Raw genomic sequence first — 24,643 nt, 5'->3', positions numbered from 1 at the left:
AAAAAGCTAATTTGGCAAACGTACACATTTTGTTGAATTCCCTTTTTAGTGTTTTTTTTTTTTTTTTTTACCAGAATGATATATATGTTTATATGTTCAAACACACACACTTCAGCAGGGAATGTGCTAGCTGTAGGATACTACCTTATCAGTGGCTCCGTCAAGTATCATAAATTATGGGATTCTTTTATTACTTTCTAATATTCTTTCTGTAAGATTCCTTAACATTTGGTTTAGTTTCACGAATGTTTCTTTTTTTATCTTAAACAGGAAAAGATCCTTCTGTGGCTTCTCCAGTTTATGCAAGAACAGGGGATTTCTTTGGATGAAGTAGACCATTGTGGCAATAGTGCAGTTCATGTAGCTGCCCAGCATGGGCACCTCGGATGCATACAGGTGAATTCCTTTGTTTTTTCTTACTTTGCTCTTTCTCTATTATCTCCTGTCCTCTCAATCTTTTCTCTTTGTTTTGTCTGCCTTTTTATCTTCTCGCTAATTCGTACAGTACTTTCTATTCGTTAAGATCTTTTCTCTTTAAGTTCACTTGGTTCTCTCATTCTCTCTCCTGTCATTTTTCTTGCTGATAGTCGATTTGTTTGAGGCACCTCCGTGTTTCTGGGGTTTAAGCAATGACATTTGAGGCTTTCATCTTTGTTTGGTTGGGCCAGTACCAGGTGTATTCGCAATGCTTGAGGAGAGTAATGTTATGTACCCTGCGTCGAGCTTTGTGGATTGTTTTGGTGTAGCACCTTGTATGAATTCCCGGTTATTGATTTTTTTTTTCCATTCTTGTCTTAGTTTTTCCTCACAGATAAATTCACCGAACTGCTTCGAAAGATACAGTACACAACCTTAGCTCTGTCTGAGTAATGCAGACAGTTCACTCTGTATTCTGCTCAGATGTTCCACAAACAGGATGCACTCTTTAACTGTGGTCCACTTCTCCTGATAGATACAAAAAGTCCAGCTCTGGGGGCACACTCTGCTGTACCTCGCTTCCTATGTACATTTGCGGTATATGTATGATCACGACATTTACCCTACAGTGCCCTTTCTTGGCACCCTACAGTAGTGCAATGTGTGCACCACTTAGAAGATCCATGCACAATCTGCAACCTTCGGACCATGTTTTACAAACGTTTGAAGTGTGCAGTGTCTGCCTCATGTCATTGTTTGATACATTTCTACTGAGATGTAACAAAAAGAGCCTGCTGCTTTCAGGTGTAAACAATGTCTGCTGCATAGTAGTGGTGCACACATTGCTTGGACATCAGAGCATATACAAAACATGGATTGCAACTTTCACCTGGCTCCACGCCTGCGTCATTTCAGTGTTCGGCCTGCGAACATTCACTGAGTGTACCACAGCAATACACCTAACATGTTAGACCTAACATGACCCCCATCTTATCCACACATGCTCATCACAAAGCATACCGGCGCTGTTTGATATGTGTCAATGGGGTACATGTGGTGCATTCTGTGGCCATGCACTGTGCATACTACTTAATTGTTCCAAACACTGATTGCAACCTTTAAATGGGGGGTGTTCAGTGAGGACCTCGTATCAGAACGGGTTGGGCACTTGGATTCATCCTAATATTGGCTCAAAACTAAAGGTTACAGACCTTGCGAGGTGTGTTCAAGTGGTAAACCCTGTTCATGGCCTGGGACCATTTACTTTATGTACTACTCAACTGTTTAAATATCTGCGTGTAGCCATCTGGTGCTCGCCATGACTCCTGCATCCGACTGATGTGCACAGCTGGAGTGGCAAACTCAGCTTGCAACCTTGGCTGCATACCATGTCTGGTGCATTAGAGAAACATATACAGTATCTCGGGATATGAATATTAAGGCGATATATGGGCACATAATTGGGTTACCAGGCTGCATAATAATTTTACCTGCCTTTGTGAAGTTTGTAAACAGGGCTACTATAAAGGTAATACATGGCCATGTGATGACTCCCTGAATGTTAGTCTTTGTGTTTGTTTCTGTTCGGGCTTTTTGCCTATAAACACGACTGCATTTATGTCTTTTTGTGTTACTGTGTATCTGTATTAATGTGGCGGTGTGTGTTTTAAGCATATGTGTTAATTTGGGTGAATGCTTTTGTGTTAGTAGGAGTGGGAGGAATTCAGGCATATGTTGACGAAATGTGGGCATAGGGTGACTACCTGTAACTTTGTCAACCACATCAGAACATATCAGTGCACTAATCTGAAAAACGCTACAAGTACAGGGTCATGTGAGTCTGTGTCTTATTACATGATGACGGTACCTGAGAATATTTGTAGGGAGGGAAGGAACATTTTATTGAGCAATGTTTGAAGCAATTCAGATGTTATGAGCATCAGTATTTCATTGTTCTCTTGTTTTATTTGCTATAAAAATAGCTGCTCTATTACACTATTTTTGCCAGTTTGAATCTGTGCAGCACGGTACAATTTTGAGACCATATGTTTGTGATCAACAAGTTGACCTCCTACGGATGCAAGGATGTTTTGAAAACAGTTTAGCCAAGCAGAAGCTGAGTTTTCAAAATTGCCAATTATCAAACATTTTCACGCGTTTGTGATAGTAACTGATACCTAGAATGTGCGCACGGCGCAACACTTTATTACATTTTACAACTAAAGTTTACCAGACCTCTTTGGTGATTTTCATGCACCACCTTTTGGATCTTTCATAGAAAGCCTTCATATTTGTTGTTTGAATGGAAGAGTGCTCGTTATAATACTAGCGCTGGCCTTTATTTAGAGTTACAAAATGCTAGTGACATAGATGTTTCTCAAGAAGAGGATCTTTCTTAACTTCTATGGCCCTACCTCGAAGGAGGTATCGTTTTCACCACAGCCGTGGAAGTGATGGCAAGCATTCTGAAGCAAATTGTGCAACCCTCCACAGTTTCTGCAGAGCTCTTTCTTCCTTTCAATGAGGTTTTTGTAGACCCCCATAATGGGTACATGGGAGAAAACCTTTTCGGGCCATCATTCTATTGGCAGGTCACCATACACCCTCTGTAGTTTCCCATTGCATTTTGTTCACCCACCTCTCTTGTGGTGCAAAGGTTTTGCTTCAGTTGTCTTGGCTTTACACAAATCTGATGTCAAGTGACTTTTGGGCCTCTCTATCCTCGCCATCCTGTAGAGGAACTGGGCAAACTCTCGGCCATCAACCTTCCATAGCACTTGAAGAACCATTTTCAGACCTAGTGAGTGGCTGACTCCATGAAATGTGGATTTGGATCCTCAGACACTGTGGCCCTAGTCTGTGGGTGTGGCCGGTACCATGCTGGGTTGGTTTCCATTGGATTTTCAGAGGATCTTAAGGTAACGCTTAAAAGCATGACCTCTGACGGAGAACGTCTATTAGGTAAGAAAGCAGATTCTTCCTTACGACACTTCAGCAGTAGCCCTGTTCCTGGCCTCCCCTGTATGGCAATAACATCAACAAAATGGAGGTTTCGTGGGTCACGGCTTCACTTCTGGGTCAGTTCAGTTCTGGCAACCACAACTGTCTCCGCTTGTTCAAAAGTCTCAATAGATGCATCATTTCCTTGTGGACAGAGGTGTATCTGAACCAGATCAGCAGCAGCAGATCCAGTCCCCACTGCATTCTACACACTCTGCCTCCTCTCAACCCATCTGAATTCCTCTCTCATTCCACTTGTCTTGCTGTGGTGGGAAGGATGGTCCTCCAGTTTGTCACCAATTAAGAGGCCAAAACAATGGGCCTAGGGGTCATCCATGTGATCTGCTGTGGATATTTCCTCTCACTGTCCACCCCCACCTTCAGATGGTGTGTGTTGACTCATGCCTCGATCTATGGATGCAGGCCTGACACTTACTCTGAATCTCTGTCTTCTGAACCTGTTCATCTGATCAGAAAAGTTCAGAATTCTGTCTCTTGCATCAGGTATAGGTGTCCTTGATCTTGGGAGCTTGGTTGGTATTCCTGAACCTCAAAGGCACCTGCGTTCATCTTCCAGTCCTCCCTGCCTACCAGCGCTAATTGAGATTCAATGTTGTGTTCCAACAATTTTAATTTGTGATCCTTCAGTTTGTATTGACAAAAGCCTCAGGCTACTGTTAGTCGTGGTCGCTTCATTTGGGAGGTTAGGTCTTCATGTATTTCTGTACTTGGGTGACTGACTGGTGAAGGCAAACCCCAGAAACGTGTCCAGGAACATTTGCCAGCAGGTGCAGATTCCTACCCACTATTTGGGCTTTACAATCAGCATAGAGAAGTGAAACCTCACTCCAGTACAAAGGCTGACTTTTATTGAGGCGGTGCTCAACACAACCATTATGAAGGCCCTTTTTCCTCCTCAGGCAAATGTGGCTATTCAGGTGATGATTCCAGTGTGTTTTACTCAAGTTCAGATCCTGGTTCTGCAGGTATTGCACATGCTACTTCTCTATTCTATTGAAATTGTACATTTTGCCTTCATAATTCACAGCATCTTGCATTATGTGTTTTTTATACCTAATTACACCTGTTCATCTGGCAAGACAAGTTCAGATTGCTGGCCTGAGTCCGGTACCGCTGTCTGTATCAATGGAACTCCAGAACAGCTGTTTTCATCTTCCAATCCTTCTTGTGTACAGGAGCCACCTGGTTGTGTTTGGGAATTGCTTGGTTAAAACAAATCTTATTGCAGGATCACTGGAGCAACACAAGCAGACAAAACATGAACATCTCTTGTTCACAGCGCTTGTGTTTTTTGCACTATTTTTTTAGCACAGAGTGTGTCCTTGTGCCAGTTTTTCATTCAAGGACGCACTCTGTGCTAAAAAAGAATGTACAGAATGCCAGATTTGCATTTCACCTAATTTCCCTGAAATTTTGTGCAATTATGCAAAAGGAAATTACATGAATTTCACACACCCCTACTCGTTGCCTCTTGCATCTGTTTGGTGCTTCATGCTAGATGGATGTAAGCCCTCCACTGGTGTCTGGAAATGCAGTGGTTGCAACATCAAAGGAGCCTCTCAACTTAAGGTTAGAGATATTCCAGTCTGTACATCAGGATCAGTGTTAGTGGATGGACCCCTTTGACCTCCTAAGGGGTCAACTTTTCTGCCCCCTGGAAGCCTAGGCCACCTTGGTCACAGCTGTCTCCTTTCTAGGCTGGTGCACTAGTCTGGTTGACAGGATGACACAAGGACTCTGGTTCTTATCAGAGTAATGCCTGCCAAAATGTGGTTGGTCTGTCTGATCTTATAGACCTTTCTTCCTTGTGTCTCAGGTGGCACCCTCTAAATTCTTTCAGACAGTACCACCACTATCCATTTTATCTACTGACTACGTAGGGTGGGGAATCTATCCACTGGCAGCTCATCTGGCAGAGTCCCTCAATGTCAGAGTTGATGCTCTCGATCTCCTTCTGCTGGAGGCCAACTAGTGGGAGCTACAGGCTGAGGTCACAAAAGTGAGCTCCAGATTTGAGTTTCCCCTTGTGGATTTCTTTGTCTTGGCCCAGAATAGAAAGTGTCCAATGTTTTGTGCCATACTTTTCTTATCAAATAGTTCCTTGTGAGGTGCATTTAGGTTCAGCGGGCCTCAGCCTGCTGTACTGGTTCCCACCAATGTAAATAATATCAAGAGTCCTGCAGGAAGTGTGAGAATATTGGCCACGGATGATTCTAATCACTCTAGACAGGGAGAGGAGGGCTTGGTGCACCCATATGTTGGCACTAAGCATTCAACCACCTCGTCGCCTTCTCCACAGAGTGGACCTCTTCTTGCAGCAGGTTGGTAAAGACCTTCATCCCAATTTCTATACGCTGCTGCTGCAAACATGAGGATTAGGCGGCGCCAGCTACAATCCTTTTGCCTTCCTGATGAGGTTGCAGACATCATCTTGAGGGCTAAGAAGCCTGCCACCATATTCATCTATACAAACCCCTGAAACAGATTAGAGTAGTATTATGAATCAGAAGGCATTGTAACCTTTACATCTGGCCTGTCCAGCGTCTCATAATTAGCATTGTTCCTTGCTCAGAAGTAGCTGGTGGTGGCTACAGTTAAAAACTACCTAGCAGTTCTGTTCGCATATATGTGCCTTCATGATCAACCTTTCAAGATTAACCTTCCTGTTTAAGTTGCCATTACTGGTGCGTTTAAAAAAAAAAAAGTGCTTTACTTTTTCCATCCCACTCTGTTTATATTGTCTCAGAGGGATTTCGCTTTGAGTTTCTTGATGACATCTCCATTGAAGCTGATTTACACTTGCCAATTTGGCTTCTAACTCTAAAAACAGCTCTTTTGAGACAATTACGTCTCCTTTCTGGGTTGTAAAACTTCAGACCCTTTTAGGTTTTCTATCCTCCAGTTTTCTATCTGGATAAGTTAGTTCTTTGCACTAGCCATTCCTTCTTACCCAAGATGGCTTTAACCTTTCATATGGCCCAGTTTCACTCTTCCACCTTTTTTCTTTTCTTCATATCCATCTAAGGTGGAATGCAACTGCATAGACTGGAGCACAGGCTTGCAGTATTCTGATACATTGATATCACTTGAAACAACAGAGTGGACGATTACCTGTTTGTGGGCTTTGCTGGAGCAAAGAAGGGCAAGGTGGTGACCAAATGAATCATTTGGTGCTAGGTCATCCTGTGCATCAAAGTCCGCTATGACCTGGATAAAAAAAGACCCTCCATCGTTTGTGCTCATTCCACCAGGATTATAGCAGCTTCCATGGATCTTCCACAGGCGCCCCCGTTCCTGACATCTGCCAGGTAGCCATGTGGTCATCCTTGTATAGATTTGCAAAGATGTACTGCCTCACGTCTCTACCATGTAGTGAAAGGTACTTTGCCCAATCTGTGCATGATTTTCTTGATTAGCTTGATTTTACCTCCCAGGGGAAGTACTGCTTTCGGAGTCATTCATAAAGTGAGGACCCTGCACGAAGACGTATTCATCAGAAGAAAAAGTTTGTTACCTTTCGATAACGATAATTCTGGTGGATACATAATCTTCTGTAGATTCCCCACTGCCCTCCCTCCACCTGCTGTGATTTAATATCCCAAAGCATGCAAACATGCCATGTGCTGTATTTTTTAATTCGTGTGCTCCCAGAAAATAATCCTGACTAAACAAATTGCCTGTAAATTCTTATCACATCCTTTAGGTCCATATCTGAAATAATAGACTCTTCCGAAAGCCCATGTGGTGCGTTGTCTCCTTTGAGTCAAGTGCTTTAAATTTAAAAGTGAAGGTATTACCCAGTTGTGAAACTTATTTTACCGCCATTAATGCAACACCCTTTGTCGACGCTTTCAACTTTATGGGGGGTGGCCAATACATGTGGTTTTACATGCTGATTTATTAACTTTTGCACGCCTTCAGGAATGCGTTATCTCCATATAACCATAACAGGATGATTTTCGTCCTGATCTAAGCATTCCTGCTCTTCCTCCCTCAGAACCTCCTTCAGTTCTTTAGTAAGGTAAAGAGGGAAGGATCCAGAAGGGACATCCCGGAGCACACCCTTACTCACACGGTGCAAACCCCGACAAGGTGGAATCCATGTGCGGACTTTAACCTAATAAATTAGGACAACCAATGTGGCCCAAGTATCCCATAATTACTGTTCATCTTGACAAGAGTACTTACTGAAGTGTTCCTCAAGGTTTTAGTGACAGCCCACAGTGCTGCTCGAAGGCAGATAGAGCGCTTCACCCCAGTGTAGTAAATTTGAAATGAACCATTGTATGCTCCCACGAGAGAACTTCTTTGCTGAACGCATGTCTCCAAGTTTGTATATATGTTTTCTGGATGTGGGAGGGTTTCCTAATACCTTTTTCAGAAACTGTCAGGATTCAAAGGTTTGTATTCATACATAGTTTATTAAAACCATTGTATGTATGTCGATCATTAAACATTATTACAATGATATAGAACTAGAAAATAAAATTAATAGAACTAAAACAGCAATTAATTATATGCAGGGTACTATTTTAGTTCTTTCAGACTTCAGCGTGACTTCTGTTTCATGAGTTAAAGGGCCAGATGTATCAAACATTTTTGCGATCGCAAAAATGCATTTTGGTATGTAACAAGTCCAATTTGCGATTCGGTAACTTGTTACTGAATCACAAATTGGATTTGCAACTACATACTGATTCATTATTAGGAAGGGGCGTGTCAACGGCGCCCCTTCCTAATACTGAATCGCAGAGGTATGTAGGATTGTTTTGGGACCGTGAATACGGTCGCAAAACAATCGCAAATTGGTCGGAACCCATTCGCAAAGGGGAAGGAATCCCCAAGGGACCCCTTCCCTTTTGTGAATGCATGCGAAAACGTTTTTAAGAGCAGGCAGTGGTCCGTGGATCTCTTACAAAATGAACAGAAAACTTTTTATTTTACATTTTTAAACTCATCCCATTTTCTTTTAAGGAAACGGGCTCCATTTAAAAAAAAAAAAAAAGATTGCTTTATTGAAAAGCAATCACAGACATGGTGGTCTGCTGAGCCCAGCAGGCCACCATTCCTGTGATTGTAGCCATTCGCAATGGTTCGCAAATTGCGACCTACCTCATGAATATTAATGTGGTAGGTGCATTTGCAAGCCCTTGCGACTCGCAGTATAAAACTCCTGGAGTTTCATACATTAGTGAATCGCAATTAAGTAATCGCTATTGTAAAGATTGATACATCTGGCCCAAAATTCCTTATGTTTTGGATGTAGTCATTTTTCATCTGCCAGGCTGGGAGTTTAATAAATGCTTGTCTACGTGTCCGGGCGTCTAAAATGACGAGATTGGCCCAGCATGTCTCTTCTTTCTCCCCTCGCCGGCGAGCACCTGCACTTCCAGATCCGCACTGACCCCAGGACCACCCTCAGAGGATCCCTCATCTACCGCCCCCCGGACCGCGCGCCCTCTTCAGCGACTCCATCACCGACTTCATCTCCCACACGCCCTCACCTCGCCAGACTACATCCTTCTCGGCGACCTCAACTTCCATCTAGAACAGAACAACGACCCCAACACCACCGCCCTGCTCGACAACCTCGCCAACCTCGGCCTCAAGCAACAGGTGAACACCCCCACCCACATCGCCGGACACACGCTTGACCCCATCTTCTCCGCCAGCAAACACGTCTCCTTCAGCCACGCCTCCGCTCTACACTGGACCGACCACAGTTGTGTCCACTTCACCTTCCGATGCGAGACCCGCCACCTCCACACTCAACCCATCCCTCGTCGACAGTGGAACAAAATCCCCGAAGAACAGCTTTTCTCCACGCTCATCGACAACCAACCTACCTTCACCGCCGACCCCAACGACGCAGCCCTCAGCCTCACGAACTGGATCACCAACTGCGCAGACAACCTCGCTCCCCTCAGACGCCTTCCAAGACAGGCCAACACCAAAAAACCTCTCTGGTTCTCTGACACCCTTAAGGAATCAAAGAAAACCTGTTGCGCCCTCGAGAAAGTCTGGCGTAAGGACCACACCGCTGACAACATGACCGCCCTCAAGAACGCTACCCGTGAACACCACCACCTGATCCGAGCAGCCAAAAGGAATTTCTTCACAGACAGACTGGACAAAAACAGCCACAACAGCAGAGAACTCTTCAGCATCGTAAAAGAGTTCTCCAACCCCAACGCCATCACGCCCTCACAAGACCTGTGCAACTCCCTCGCCGCCTTCTTCCATCGTAAGATTACCGACCTACACGACAGCTTCGGACACCAGACCCAGCCGACCAACACTAAACCCACACCCCCAGCCATCACCCTCAACGCCTGGACCCACATCAACACAGAAGAAACCAAAACCACCATGAACTCAATCCACTCCGGTGCCCCCTTGGACCCCTGCCCACACTTCATCTTCAATAAAGCTGACGACATCATCGCCCCACACCTCCAGACCATCATCAACTCCTAGTTTTCGTCTGCTACCTTCCCCGAAAGCTGGAAACACGCTGAAGTCAACGCCCTACTGAAGAAACCTACGGCTGACCCAAGCGACCTGAAGAACTTCTGCCCCATCTCGCTCCTCCCCTTCCCTGCCAAAGTCATAGAGAAGACCGTCAACAAGCAGCTTACCAACTTCCTTGAAGACAACAACCTTCTCGACCCCTCACAATCCGGATTCCGAGCCAACCACAGCACTGAAACCACCCTCATCTCAGTCACAGACGACATCAGAACCCTGATGGACAACGGTGAAACAGTCGCCCTCATCCTCCTCGACCTCTCGGCTGCCTTCGACACCGTCTGTCACCGCACCCTTATAACCCGCCTCCGCTACACCGGGATCCAAGGCCAGGCCCTGGACTGGATCACCTCCTTTCTCTCCAACCGCTCTCAAAGAGTCTACCTCCCACCTTTTCGCTCAGACCCCACCGAGATCATCTGCGGCGTCCCTCAAGGCTCCTCGCTCAGCCCGACACTCTTCAATGTCTACATGAGCCCCCTCGCCGACATCATAGGCAAGCACAGCATCATCATCACCTCTTACGCCGACGACACTCAACTTATACTCTCTCTCACCAAGGACCCCACCAGCGCAAAGACCAACCTGCAAGATGGTATGAAGGACGTTGCAGATTGGATGAGACTCAGCCGTCTGAAACTGAACTCAGACAAAACGAAAGTCCTCATCCTCGGCAACACCCCGACCGTCTGGGACGACTCCTGGTGGCCCACGGCCCTTGGCACCGCACCGACCCCGTCAGACCACGCTCGCAACCTCGGCTTCATCTTGGACCCTCTCCTCACCATGACCAAACAAGTCAACGCCGTGTCCTCCTCCTGCTTCCTCACCCTCCGCATGCTTCGTAAGATCTTCCGCTGGATCCCCGCCGACACCAGAAAGACCGTGACCCACGCCCTCGTCACTAGCCGCCTGGACTACGGCAAGACCCTTTATGCTGGGACCACCGCAAAACTCCAGAAAGGTCTGCAACGAATTCAAAACGCCTCTGCACGCCTCATCCTCGACATACCCCGCAACAGCCACATCTCCGCCCACCTGAGACACCTGCACTGGCTTCCCGTCAGCAAAAGGATCACCTTCCGACTTCTCACCCACGCACACAAAGCCCTCCACAACAAGGGACCAGAATACCTCAACCACCGCCTCAGCTTCTACGCCCCCACCCGTCTTCTCCGCTCCACCAGCCTCGCTCTCGCCGCCGCTCCACAGCGGGTGGGAGGTCCTTCTCCTATCTGGCGGCCAAGACTTGGAACACCCTCCCCACCATCCTCCGGACCACCCAGGACCACTCCATATTCCGGAGACTCCTCAAGACCTGGCTCTTCGAGCAGCAGTAACCCCTTCCCCCTAGCGCCTTGAGACCTGCACGGGTGAGTAGCGCGCTTTATAAATGTTAATGATTTGATTTGATTTGATTCCGTCGAGAGCAGGGCATAAGCAGATAACAGGCGTGATGTGATGGGCTGTCTGGAGATTAGCTGCGTTACAAAAGGCATTGGACTTCGTTGCCTAAAGCCCTTGTGAAGGAATCTAAGGTGCTTTGTACAGCAAAGCCTGCCCCTAGATTTATTTGCTTTATGCTACTAATACATATATGTGTTTTTCTGTTTTCTACCGTTTTATCACACTGTTGCATCTTACCTCTGTACTTCATCGTTTTTTGTGTCTTTGTAAATGCGCCGCTTGGGCTTCTGAAGCCTCCGTGTAGAGCCGCATATTTCCCATGTCCTGTGTTATGTTCTCCGTTGGCCCCCGCGGCTAGGACTGTTCTGCAGAAGTACCGATAGTCAAATTAAAATAAATACCTCAGCACTCCGCTCTCACGTTCGGACGAAGGCGTGTTTTCCAAGGCTTGTACTTCAAGCCCACTGACCTACTTTTAGAACAGTTCAACAGAACCAGGGGCGTTTTTATTGTTTCATATGAGGAGGATTAGCCTCTTATACGGCCCCTTTAATGAATGACATTCTTTCTTTGGCCTTGTGCCTGGCAGTCATGGTACAGAGCTATCCGCTGTTTTAGGAATCACAAGGCAAAAAGAGTGTGTAAAAACATAACGTACTTTTTTTTGCAAATAGTTTGGTCCATCACTTTTATTGTTAAAACATTTTGCACCTGTGTCTGAATCCTTTTACTGTTGGATAGAGTCTCACAAGGTGCACAAGGGAACAACTTTGAGAGCTTAAATGTTTAAATTTGCTGCATTACTGCTAGTTCGACATTTCAAACGTTTTCAAGCTAGGTGCTGCACGTCAGCTTGACATTTTCTTTTCTGATCACTTGTACAGTTAAACCTATTTTCTAAAATCGTTGAGGTTCTTCGGAGAGGTTATGCTGGCAGTTACCATCAAGTCACCGTTAATGATTACAGCGCTGTCTGTAGCTGTCAGTCCTGTGAGGAGTGTCTTTTTCACCCAACTTTGTCATGTTCATACTTTCCAAAGCTGAAGTCATACATTTCAATACATTTAAAGGAACACAGGGTATTTTTGGCCCCTGCTAACATCCGTTAAAGCAGTGGAATTGTATCATGGAGGTGGTTGCAAATTCATGATAAACATAGTGGGCCAATATGGGGAGAGTATGAAATTTCCCAGAAAGGTTTGTTCAGCACTAATGTTGGGAATGCATCATTCCTCTTTCTATTGACTCGCTCAACACTAAGGAATGGAAGAGATTAGGAGCCTGATTTGGAGCTTTGCAGAGGGGGGTACTCCGTCACAAACGTGACGGATATCCCATCCGCCCTATTACAATCCCATAATACCCTATGGAGATCGTAATATGGGGGCCCGGATATCCATCACGTTTGTGACGGAGTCACCCATCCGCCAAACTCTGAATCAGTCCTTTAGCTTTCCAGGGGATACTAACACATCACCATGTTTTAGAGATCAGAAGGAAAGTAGAAATGTTGTTAATTGTAGACCCTTGCTAAATTGGAATCAGTGACAGAGAAAAACTGTACTCAATATGTAACAATTGTTGCAAAATGGTTGATTTTATCCAGACTACGCACACTACTTTTTGAGTTAGTTTTGGTGGTAAGTGGGCTTCTGATACAGTGGTATACCTCAGGAGGCCTAATGGAGCCTGAATAGGAGTTGTATTATAAGCCTCATCTTGATGCAATACAAATTAAGCACCTGCTCATTCAGACATGGAGTGGTACATATTTTCTTCAGGCCACTTTGATGTGAATAACCACCCTAAAGGGACAGGAACTTAATCCAGTAATGTTAAGAATGACTATATAGCAGAGATTTCCCATGCTGACTGACTTTAGTCTGCATTCTCACTTGATTTTGAATTTTGTATGACATAGTTTAAGAAAAGACACTCAACTTCATCTCCCGCTTTAAAAAAACGTTGGCCAAGGGTGGCACCATGCTTACAAATCAATTCCTTCAACAGTAGTGATAATCTGTATAGCAGAGATTTATTATATAAGAATGGTCTCCAATATAAGATCAAACGTTTTGAAACAGTGACTAACTTGATTGCTGTAGTTTAGACTCTTTGTTTTTTATGTCATTGTTCAAGGCAAACCACCACACCAAGTGTTAAAGTAGTCAAGGTTCAAATTATGCAAAGCCCTCTTGCTAGTGTCTGATACTGCTTAACAATAAAGGAGAGAGTGCCCTGGAGTAAGCTAGTTTTAAGGAACCAAATTCTGATCACCTAGTTAATTTGATATAGGAGTGTCAATCATGTCAGATAAACCCCAAGTTTTTCATTTCTTATCAGTGTAATAGTCTCCTCCAAACTATTGTTTATTTTTTCTTCTGACTTGCTGCATATCAACCCAAACCCCTACCAAATTCAAGAAGATGTCCGGATGTCCCTCATCCAGAGTTGTTTTAGTGGGGCAGCTCCCAAACTTCCCTGTTTCTCATTTTAACTATCATACTGTGATGTACACTTGTGAATAAGACAAATACAGCTGTTATTCTGATGAATAATTCTAACTCAAGAGTCCTGACCTTATGAATATCCCCAGACACCAAACTAGATCTGCCAATGTTTCATAGAATTCCTCTTGTGCGCTGATAGGGGGTGTCATGCGGCTCGGGGTCTGCTTTGTCCCACAGTGGAAGGAACATCAGAGCCAAATACAAGTGCCACCGCTGCACACTGAGATCAGATCATTCCTTTCCACACTTTCGGACAACTTTTTCTACAACATAATTTTCACAGTGTGCAAGGGAAATTTCTCTCTACCAGAAATGACAAGGTTTTGAACCTTATGTGGGTCTGTCACAAGCAGATGTGTCTAAGGTCTTCACACAATTGCAATTCTTGGGAGAACTGCACCCGGATGAACCTCAAGCCTATCTGGGACTATGAAGCCAAACTCTACATCACCATCAAAAGGCGCGTAGGGATGTTCCCATTCAAAGTAGAGGAAGCATTCCCATAAGTGTTATGAAAGCAGTTTCCACAAAAGATCTTCTTCGTAATCCAAGTCTTCAGGTAAGTCAAATTTTAAGAAAAAACATAAGACGTCAAAGAGGGGTTCGTTGATGTCTCACCACTGTCAGCCAGAGAAGTTGTGGGGACGACAAAATGCATATTTTCTAGGTCTCCTACAGATGAACCGATTCCACAGCTTGTACTGATGCACCCTGACTCTTAAAGTCCATTGGCGATACCACAACAAATAGTGGCTTCCAAGGAGGCTATGCTCTGGATTTATGTCACCTTTCCGACTCCCTCTAGCGTGCCTTCAGGCTCCAAGGCCTCCTGTTAGATTACCATCTGTGGATCCGCCCTCGGTACCGTCTGTGCCTCTTAACCCTTCTGTAGGGTTCACCCTAATCCCGGGCAGACGCCCAACCAGACTCTGGCACTGCAATCCATGCCAGTTCCTGCTACCTTGATGCTGACTCTGACAGAAGCAACCCGGAGGAGGAACTTATTGTTTTGTCCAACTCTGAGCTGGACCCAACACAAAGTCAACAGAAGTTGCTCCCTTCTTATCCTTGGACGTAGCCGGTCTAACCCCATTCTGTCTCTGATTGGAGGCCACCATTACCCAGAAGTCTTCCACAAGTACATTAAAACCTTTTTGGTTCAGCATGGCCTTGGAGACGATAATGGAAATTACAGGGATAACGCACATCATTACTAACTCAATGACAATTTTTATATGGACCTACACCGGGCAAGTAGGGAACTTGGCACCTCCCCTATTACTTGGTTGAGTTCCCCTTGTCCCTTCCACAGAACAATCTGCCTCTTTTGTAGTCATGAGGTGTGCTGCCAAAGGGTTAGACCTACAACTGCCATCCTTTGATTTTAAAACCAGGTCCTGATGGAAGCCCTGCAACCTGGGGAGGCTTCCACGAAACCACTACTTACATTTAAAAATGCAGTGGGCACCTGGGCCAAACCTTGTTCTTACCTACTGGTAAATAGCCACATAGCTAGAAGACACAGACCTGCCCAAGGGGACTCTGCTTTCCTGAAGGAACACCCCAATACTGAGAGCTTGGTGGTCCACGCACCCCCAAGTCGACTAAACTCCCAGAAGGGAGTAAAATCATTGGAAACCGTTTGGAACAAAGGTGTTTTCCCCCGCCAGCCTGGCCCTTCATTCTGTAAATGCCAGCTGCCTCCTAGGACAATACTTGCATGCATAATTGGACATGGTAAATGAGATCTTGCAAACAGTCTCAGACTAATAACGTGTATTTCTTGCTCACAGTTTTCAGGTTGTTAATGACATACCAAAGAATGTCTTGAGCTCTGGGCTGAGCAGTCGGTACTAGTATGAGACTTCAGCTCCATGCATGGATAAGATCAACTGGTTATTTGGGTGAAATCCAAACGCCACAGATAGAAATGCCATTTGACGGCACCTGAATCTCTGGACATGAAGCAAACTCTGCACTAGAGCGATTCAGGGAAGATGCAGCTACAATATTCTACCTCAATCTTTCTGCACTGGTGTGACAGTATCCCCAGCAGTATCGCCCCTTTCGAGACTTCTGAAGGGGTGTGGATCAAAGATAACACCAAGGGCCACCTCCACAGCAAAACACCTGACCAGTCCTTTGGAGGCTAGCATCAGGGAACTAGCTGACAACATTTAGGCCCTCAGGGGCAGCGTATTGCCCAGCCCCCCCATCCTTCCTGCTTCTAAAATGCTTTATATTGCCGTCAGTAGCACATGGTTACCCTGAGGCAGGATGAGGAATTAACTACATGGGTGGCAGGGCATTACATCCCGCAGATGGGAGCTCCAAATAGTCCTCCAGGGATATGCCCTACCATCCCTACCTGAACTGCTGCATATTCTGTCTACAACAGAGTTGCTGTTCTAGGACCATTTGTTCATTTTATAGCAGGACGTCAAGACTTTTTAGACAAGTGAGCCATAGAGTGGGTCCCAGTATAGAATATAGGGGTTGGATGTTACTGTTGTTATTTTTTGGTGACGATGGCCTTCATCCTATTTTAGAACTTTGCCCTCTCAATTTCTTCCCACAAAAACACAAATTCAACTGCCCTGGATCCAGGAGACTGTATGGGCGCAATGACCCTGCAGGGCGCCTAGGTTCATGTTCCTATCCTGCAGTACCATGGGCATTACCTGCCATTAAAGGCGGGCAAAGAGCATTTTTTCAGTTTTCCCTCTCCCCTTCAGCCTCACCAGTGCCCCCAAGGGTTCCCAGAAGTAATGGTGGTTGTCTCAGCACTTCTTCAAAGGTAAGGTGTTCCAGTTCCCACCTACCTTAACAACTGGCTACTGAAGACGGACCTGTTAACATCCTTGGGGTTCTCAGTCAGTGTGTTGAAGTCACACCTGACTCCTTCGCAGCGTCTCCCATTCATTGAAGCTGTTCTGGATACAGTGCAGTTTCGAGTCTACCCCTCCAGTTCAGCAAGTCCAGGACATTCGGACAACTATCACAGCATTTCATCATAAGTCCTGTATCTCAGTGAGAGTGGCTCTGAGACTTACTGGACCTTTGGCTTCCTTCATTCTGCTTGTTGACAGGGGCATGGGTTGGTCTGTAAGACTGTGGGGATAAGCTTCAGATTTTCCAACAATCAGACTGGCAAAGAATATTTGAATATATTATACGACAAGCAGGGTGCATGGGAGGGACATAAGGGGCAGTGGAAAGAGAGGAATGCAGATTGGTAGGAGTACTAAGTTAGGGAAAACACAATATTTGTAAAATTACCAGTGTTTGCAATGACTTTAAAAACTGAGGGCAAGAGTGTGTGTGCTTTTTGTCTGAATGTATATTTAAAATTCCTGTTAATATCTGGTAGACATTTCACCATACCCACCATGAAAGCATCTGTTCCCTACAATTTATCATAAAATTCATTATATTAGGGGGGCACCCCAGGGCCGCCTCAAGAAGCTATGCCCCTCTTTGTGGACTGCACCAGATGGCACATGTGGGCTCTAAAGACGGATCAAAGTCTCAGTGGGCTCAGCAGCAAGACAACCTTTCCCATACCATCCAGGTTTCAGAGGAGACTGCAAAAGACGTACAGTGGTGGTTGCTTCACCTCAATTGCCCCACCATATGTCTCCCGGATGTCACTTCTGGAGTGGAACGAAGCTGACAAGGAGCTGTTTTACACCACCTACCGGTGCTTGAGTGAAATGCTGTGAAAAATCTCCAGATCAAGTCTGATGCCTGGGAGTATTCACAAGATTAGGAATCTAGATTAGATAGTCACCAGAAAGAGCATTTCTGAACATAAATAGCTTATTCCTGGAGACCATTACTCTTCATCAGATGTAAAGATGTGTCAATTAAATGTGATACTTTTAGCCCTATAGAGACTGCACTGGGTGAACACTGGGGTTCAGAAAGGCTGCTCCTTAGTTCCACGCATTTTTTGAGAAAGAACAAACAAGTCTAATAACTCATGCTATAATCTTGCCACAGTGGAAAAGTCTAGACAGACCAATTTCTAGTCTACCGTGTCATAGGGTGCAGACAGGCCCAAACTTTTTAATGGACAACCCTTAACTACAGTACATGTTAAATGTTATTAGTGTCCACGTGTTTTTGGGAAGATTGAAGACATACTTTTGTTTTAAGTTTTCTAATATAGTGATCCTGACAATCAGCATATAGTGAGTGTGTGGTTTCTGCCGCTCTCAGTTATTATTTTCTTACAGGAGAAGGGAGGTGGGGGTGGATCAAGATAGCTCTTCTCGAAGCAATTTGTACCCCTCCTCCCTCCAGAAAAGGTTAAACAATTTTTGCTTATGGGTTCTTCCATACGATTTGCATGCCCAACCAATAGAGAGCCTGTTCGAGAGTGATTGTGAGCTGTATTCTTTTAAGAGAACAACATTCCTTGTTGGGTACTTATAATCCATGAAGTTCACCTGTAGTGCTTGGTAACCACTTGTCATGGTCATCCAGTGTATGCCCTTCAAATGTCTGGGTTGCCTGAAGAAGATGGATACAAGAGCCATTCCTTTAAGGGGTAATCCATCTTATCGGTGCGCCACTTGTTCTTATTTTATTATTGAAGAAATGTTTTGATTTATTGCAATGCTCCGCAAATGTAGTTCCTCTGTTTTTTAATGGTTCATATTTTTCTCTGTTTGTGTACTGGAATTAAATACCTCCAGTATATTCTGATCACAGGCATTACTTTTGGCATGCTAGAGGGACATGACTTCCCAGTATTTCTCTGTATCAGTCTTAGGACCTTATTTAGAGTTTGGCTGGAACTGAAAAACTTCTTATTTCTGGAGGAAGCTCTAAATGTAGTGTACAGCCCAATGGCTGAGTTTCCTCAAAAGTAATATCTGTATAGTAGAGGCAGGGTCAGATCGGAGAATCAAAAGTTGCCTTGGCAAAAATGCTCAACCCAGCCCTGCTCCCTTTCTCTTTGCTCTTTCCATCCATCCATTCATTCATTCTCTCCTTCCCTCCCCTCCTTCTTCTACCGCTGATGTCTCGCTGTCTTTCGCTCTCCTGAATCACCCTCTGCCTGCTGCACTTAGCCCCGTGGAGCTGGGGGAAGAGACACGGGCGGTGGCCCTGGGCTTCCGGAGCCGGTCTCTAGTGGCTCCAGCCCATCTGAGAAATGCCCAATGGAATAACAGACTAGTCTGGCCTCGGGTGGTTTCGTCCACATTTGGAGTTTCTTCCACAAATAGAAGGATTTTCACATCGCTCTAAACCATAAATAAGACTCTTACGAGCCTAGTTATGAGAGTCGTGTTAAATGCATTGCGTAAATCTCTGTTCACGCACGGACTGAATTATGAGCATGTTTTTATGTAACTCATCTGATAATTATCAGATACGTTATTTATCCTAACATTTGTTAAATTTTGCCAAGTCAAACCCACCAAAATTTAAGAGGAGAAAACATACGATATTTACTAAATCATATGGATTTTGGTACATCAAACTCCAAATTCCCCATGTTATTCCTCATTTAGTCACCACAGGTGTTATCATACTGATAAATAACGTATCCTGGGTTATTGTTATTTACCAGGGGTGATAAATAACGGCAGAGCACGTTTTTTCACCGTATGGATCCTGAGTGTTCAATTTTCCCTTTTATTGCTTTTACTGTCAGAGTGAGCTTGGGGCACTGGTGCATTTCTGATCCCACCCAAAGTGCCAAAATCACTAATATCACACAGAACTCTGAGTAAGAAAACGTATGAATTTGCAGTTAAGTGTACTTGAGACAGGCATTTTTAAGTCTTTTAGTTTTCTGGCAAAATATTAGCAACGAAGATGGCTTGATGAAGGAACCTAAGAACACCTTTGTCGCTGTACACCCTCTCTGGCCTGTTATAATCTGTCTGTGGGCTTTTAACCACACCCACCACACGCCCATCACTATCACTGGTTTGCCTTTCAAAAATCCTTTGTTATCATTGGTAAATGCTTTATGCTTGTCCCTCCTTAAGGCAGTTTTGTATCCCTTGGCCATAGACCCTGTTACATGGATAATTGCACGTTTGCCCATACCTGTGACTGTGAGAGAACTTTTTCCTTTTGTGTCTCTCCTCCACGCGCATGGGTGCCGTGGCGCTTTGAATCGGCCTGCTTATGTCAACTTGTTTTACTTTTTATTTTCAATTTATGTGGCAAGAAAAGTCCAGTTAAAAATGTATAACGATAATAGCTCTCATTAGAGCAAACACAAGAGAGACCCATTCCATGTTTGTTTGGCGTATACCCACTGTGCGGTTGTCAACACGGATATGTCCAGGGTTTCGTACATAACCTTCTGTCACGTGTGATTTGCCCCATTGTGGAGAATTTCATCCTTGGACATAATACTCATCACTGTATGAGTTAGTTATGGTAGGCTGGGAAATACCACACCCTTTCCGGTTCGTAGTTGCATGTAAAATAGTCAAGTCTTGACGCAGAGCCACTTAGATTCATCATGTGCAAAATGACTCTTATAAAAATATGCTTTATGGTGAAAACAATAAGTATTGGATAGCTTGGCCTATGCTCTGCTGTACGCCACAGCGTGATCCGGTGTCAACTTCTGGAGCGCGTCACACAGGCTCCCTCTTCTGGGGAAAGAAATACTGCAAGCAGAACCAAAGAGCCTCTCTTTTCCCAGGATAATAAATCCCCAAGTTTATGGCCGTTCCTGCTGGGACAAGAAGGCCACATAAGGAAAGCACTAATTGCAACGGCGATTAATGGGCAGAAACCGTCCGATCCAGTTAGAGCTTTGCGTTTGATATTTTTATGTTTTCACGGGTTTTGAGTTACAATTGTGCGAAAGAAGGAATGCCACTTGAGACTCTAGCTCAGAGCTGTTATTGCTGTGTCAGCTCCAGGGCTGTGACCGGCTCTAGGGCGGTGCGGGTGGTGCTACCGCTCCGGGTGCTGACTTTGTGAGGGTGCGCCAGGGTGTTTTAAAAATCTCTACTGCAGTGTTCCTTGCCTCCAGCAATTTTCAGACAGTAAAAAAAATGTCAAGATAGTTCTAGTGATTAATATTCTGACTAGAGAGAGTTTGGAGTTTTTTCTAGTGGAAGTTTTAAGGTAGTGCAGATTTTAATATGCCTCCTGCAAAGAAGGTGTACCATGCAGATCACAAAGTGCATATAACGCAGATAGGTGAGTGGGTTACTGTTTACAGTTTGTAAGCTAAAATCCTAACTTAGAACAGTTGACTATTAACTGTCATCAATGAACTGCAGGCATTCCACAAGGTATAGATTAGAGCATTATTTTTTCATTATCATAATGTTGCAAAAAGGGTTCAATTGGGTTTAAATCCTTTCTTATTACTAAAGAGAACCCCAACCATGGTGTTACATTTTAAATTCTGAGTTTGTGCTTCTCCAGAGCAAGCACTCTTAAACTGTACAGCCTACAAGTATGGATGACATGTGACTCCTACACCTTGCACTGCTCGGTCTTATGTAACATTTCTTATACACTTGTTTACACACATGATTGCTTGTCTTTGTGTAATGTGTGTGCCATGTAAAGTGCTGACACCCTTCTCTGGAATGAGTGGCGCTACATAACTAAATAAAGGCATCTGATAGGGAGTGGATATGGAGACTTGAAGGGCACTGTTGAAGGGTGATAGTGAGGGATTCTGTGCTGGAGGTGGTCTCTGGGGGGGTGCCAACAAACATTGTCGCACAGGGCGCTGCCAGAGATAAGTCCAGCCCTGTGCTGTGTGTTCTATAGAATCGCCCAATTTCAGTTTTTTAGTTCTACATAGAACTGTGCAATCTTTTGTGAGGAAAAGAAAATATTGTGATATAAAAAAGTACTTACTGCAATACTTTAGTATTGTAACCGGAAAAGAAAACAGCTGGTACGGGCGACCGCTGATGGAGAAGCGGGAAGAAGCATCATCAAAAACACAAGTTCACTTGATAGTGATAGATCAGTGGGATAAAAGTGACTCAAGCATGGGTCTTCCAGTTCTTCTTCAGACAAGGTTGTGGCTGGACTCTTCAATAATGTCTATTGCAAGATCAGAAGAAAACAATGGACCAATAATATCAATGCGCATGGTAACAGCGACTTAGAGAAAGATGGCTGAGGTGGGACTCTGTGCTGCCTTTTATAAAAGTTATCAAGGTATTTTTTTTTTTTAAATGGGTGAGTTGGAGCAAAATCAGTCAGTTGATGGGCTTACTAAAACAGGTGCGGTCTCTTCCTTTTATTTTATCCTTGCTTCCCCCTGTTTTTGGATACAGACATTTCAAACAGTGTCCTTGGAGGTCTCAGTCGAGTAACCAGACCCTAACTACCTTTTTCACCACCACCAGCCTGTTTGGCTGAGGTTTGAGCCATGGAATAACTAAAATAACATTTTAAATTAAAGGTAGAATTCCTGAGGTCAGGGTCTGTACCACAGTACCTTACCTGATCCATGCCCTCAGTCTGTGGTTTTCTTTACAGATTGTGCAACCTTTAAGCGAACTTCAAGTTTAGGGCTTCTATGTATCGAGCCTGATATCTTGCAGCCGTCCTGGGCTCCTGTCCCGTCGAACCTCAACGCTTTGTCTTTTGAAGTTTGACTTTATAAAGGCTACTGGTGGCACACACCAGTGGCGTAATGAAACTAGAGGTGGCCCCCTGCACAGAACAAGGAGGGGCCCCCCTCCGGACTCACTCAGTCCAGGTGCTGTGCTGAGGGTGCCCCCCCTGGAAGTCGTCTCCGCACCACAGGGGCTGCAGGGGCTTTGTTACACCACTGGAACACACGTGACAAATGTAATAAGTGAATTGCTGGCTTTGTGATTGGTCAACCTGTCAGCATCCTGCTTTAGGAATGTTGTTTAGCTTCTGCACGTTATCAGTTTTGTGGCAGCCACTGTTTCTGTTCGTACACTTGCTTCCAGTGGAACTAAGGGTAAAGGTAAACTTTATTTACATCATTCACATGGTGTTACGGAATGAGACATGGTGATCTTGAGATGCTGGTGCCTGACCATTAGATCTTAATTAGGGCTCCCAGTTTTCCATTTTTACAGATTTTTACGGATACAGGCAGAAAACAATGTGTTTCCTGTCTGTATTTATTTTTAAAAGTGGAAAAATACTGAAAATCTTGCTTTTTTTTAAAAGACTCTCCATGCTGTCTTTTATGAAGTCCAGGCAAAAGCTGAGGAGATAGACATCTGAGTTACAAAACAAGATCAGATTTCCTTAAATACAGGCATAAGTTAACAGATATTTGTAGTGTAAAGCTAATATGCATCTATGGGTGTAGTGTTTTGTTTAATGTGGCTGCTTAATTTGCTAAATTCTGACACGTATGTGTGAGCATATAAGAATAAAATAAATGTGGAAATATACCATTTTATAGCTCCTTTTGTTCTCAAAACACAAATGGACAGATTTACAAGGCCCTAGTGCTTCTTACCGCCACACTAGTGTCATTTTGTTTTTTTACGCTAATGTGGCATGAAGGAGGCCATTCTTCACCATATTTGCAAAGTGACGTAATGCTTGTTTGGCACCAGTTTGTAACCCCTTGCGCCACTTTATGCCTGCGCCAGACATAATGTATGCAAGGGAGGCACTTCCCCACAGGGAGGCCAGTAAAAATGGCGCAGTGAAATTTATAAAATTTCACTGCACCATTTTTAGAGTAATTTTTAATGCCTGCTCAGAGCAGGCGTTTAAATGACGTGCCCATTACTTTCCATGGGCCTCCCTTTAATTTGCAGGATTAGCGCAACAATTTATGGCGCTAATCCTGCAAGTACCACCATAGCATCATAAATTCCGATGCTATTGTCCTAACGTGTGCCATGGTGTGCCGTGTTGTAAATACGGCGCACACATGGTGTCGTTAGAGGGGGCGCAAGAAACCTTCGAGGAAGGATGGCCTCCCCTGGCTGCAGAAATGTTGTGCCCCTTACTGCGCTGTAATGGCCAGACTCAGTGATTGCGAGCAAAACTATAGCAATCAATGATATCTGCCCCTCAATGTCAAATTGTTTTTTTCACACCATCTCAGTTAAGTATCATCTTGCAGAAACTGTGCTGGAAATATACATTCCATAATGTGTCACATATGTAAACGGGTAAGCCAATTTTTTGTTGTTGTTTTTTTTTTTTTGTTTAAATGTGTCTGCGAAAAGTACACCTCATTTTTGTAAGTTTGTTTTGATGAATACTGCAAAGTGGGTTGGAGGTACTGTAGAAAACATCATAAATAGATAAACTCATACACACATGATGGTAATGGGAATTATTTACCATAACGCTAATAAGGAAACAAAGGACTAATAATTGTTATATTTTTATTCTAATAACGCTTTACAATTAATCTAAAAAACCCTCCACTCTTCCAAGCCAACAACAAACTTTATTTAGCATTAGTGTACGTTTGAGAGGAGAGGAGCGCTGCATGGTCTGCCACTGTTTCTGCCAATAAGTTGTGGTAAATCCTCTGAAAAGCTGGTGCAAAGTCTGCCACGTTCAGAGTGAAAAATACACACTTGGAAATGTTAAAAACTATTGCAAAACTATTTCATTTCCGTTGGATGTGTTCACTGTTGTGTAAGTGAATGCACTCAGCCCCTTTAAGGTAGGTGAGGTGATGCGTTTAGCATGGGTGCTGTTCCAATGAACCTTTTGGTCATGGCACGGAGTGTGTATGAGTATTTGCAGCAGTTGCAATGGGAATGTTGGTACATCATTGAACTGGTCCTTTTGTT

The 24,643-nt window shown here is 44.3% G+C and overlaps 1 protein-coding gene across 3 annotated transcripts in view; it reads left to right on the top strand.

Annotated features, from left to right (window-relative positions):
* Positions 1 to 24,643, top strand: part of SNCAIP (synuclein alpha interacting protein) — a 372,935-nt gene that overhangs the window by 283,948 nt on the left and 64,344 nt on the right. For all 3 annotated transcript variants that reach the window (XM_069226977.1, XM_069226964.1, XM_069226971.1), the window contains exon 8: positions 271 to 396. In XM_069226977.1, coding sequence (XP_069083078.1) covers positions 271 to 396 — 126 coding nt within the window. The remainder of the gene's footprint in view (positions 1 to 270; positions 397 to 24,643) is intronic.

This window comes from Pleurodeles waltl, chromosome 1_1 (assembly GCF_031143425.1).
Source record: "Pleurodeles waltl isolate 20211129_DDA chromosome 1_1, aPleWal1.hap1.20221129, whole genome shotgun sequence".
In the NCBI taxonomy this organism is placed as follows: domain Eukaryota; kingdom Metazoa; phylum Chordata; class Amphibia; order Caudata; family Salamandridae; genus Pleurodeles; species Pleurodeles waltl.
The sequence above is the reverse complement of the archived record's forward strand: the minus strand, read 5'-3'. Positions and strand labels throughout refer to the sequence as shown.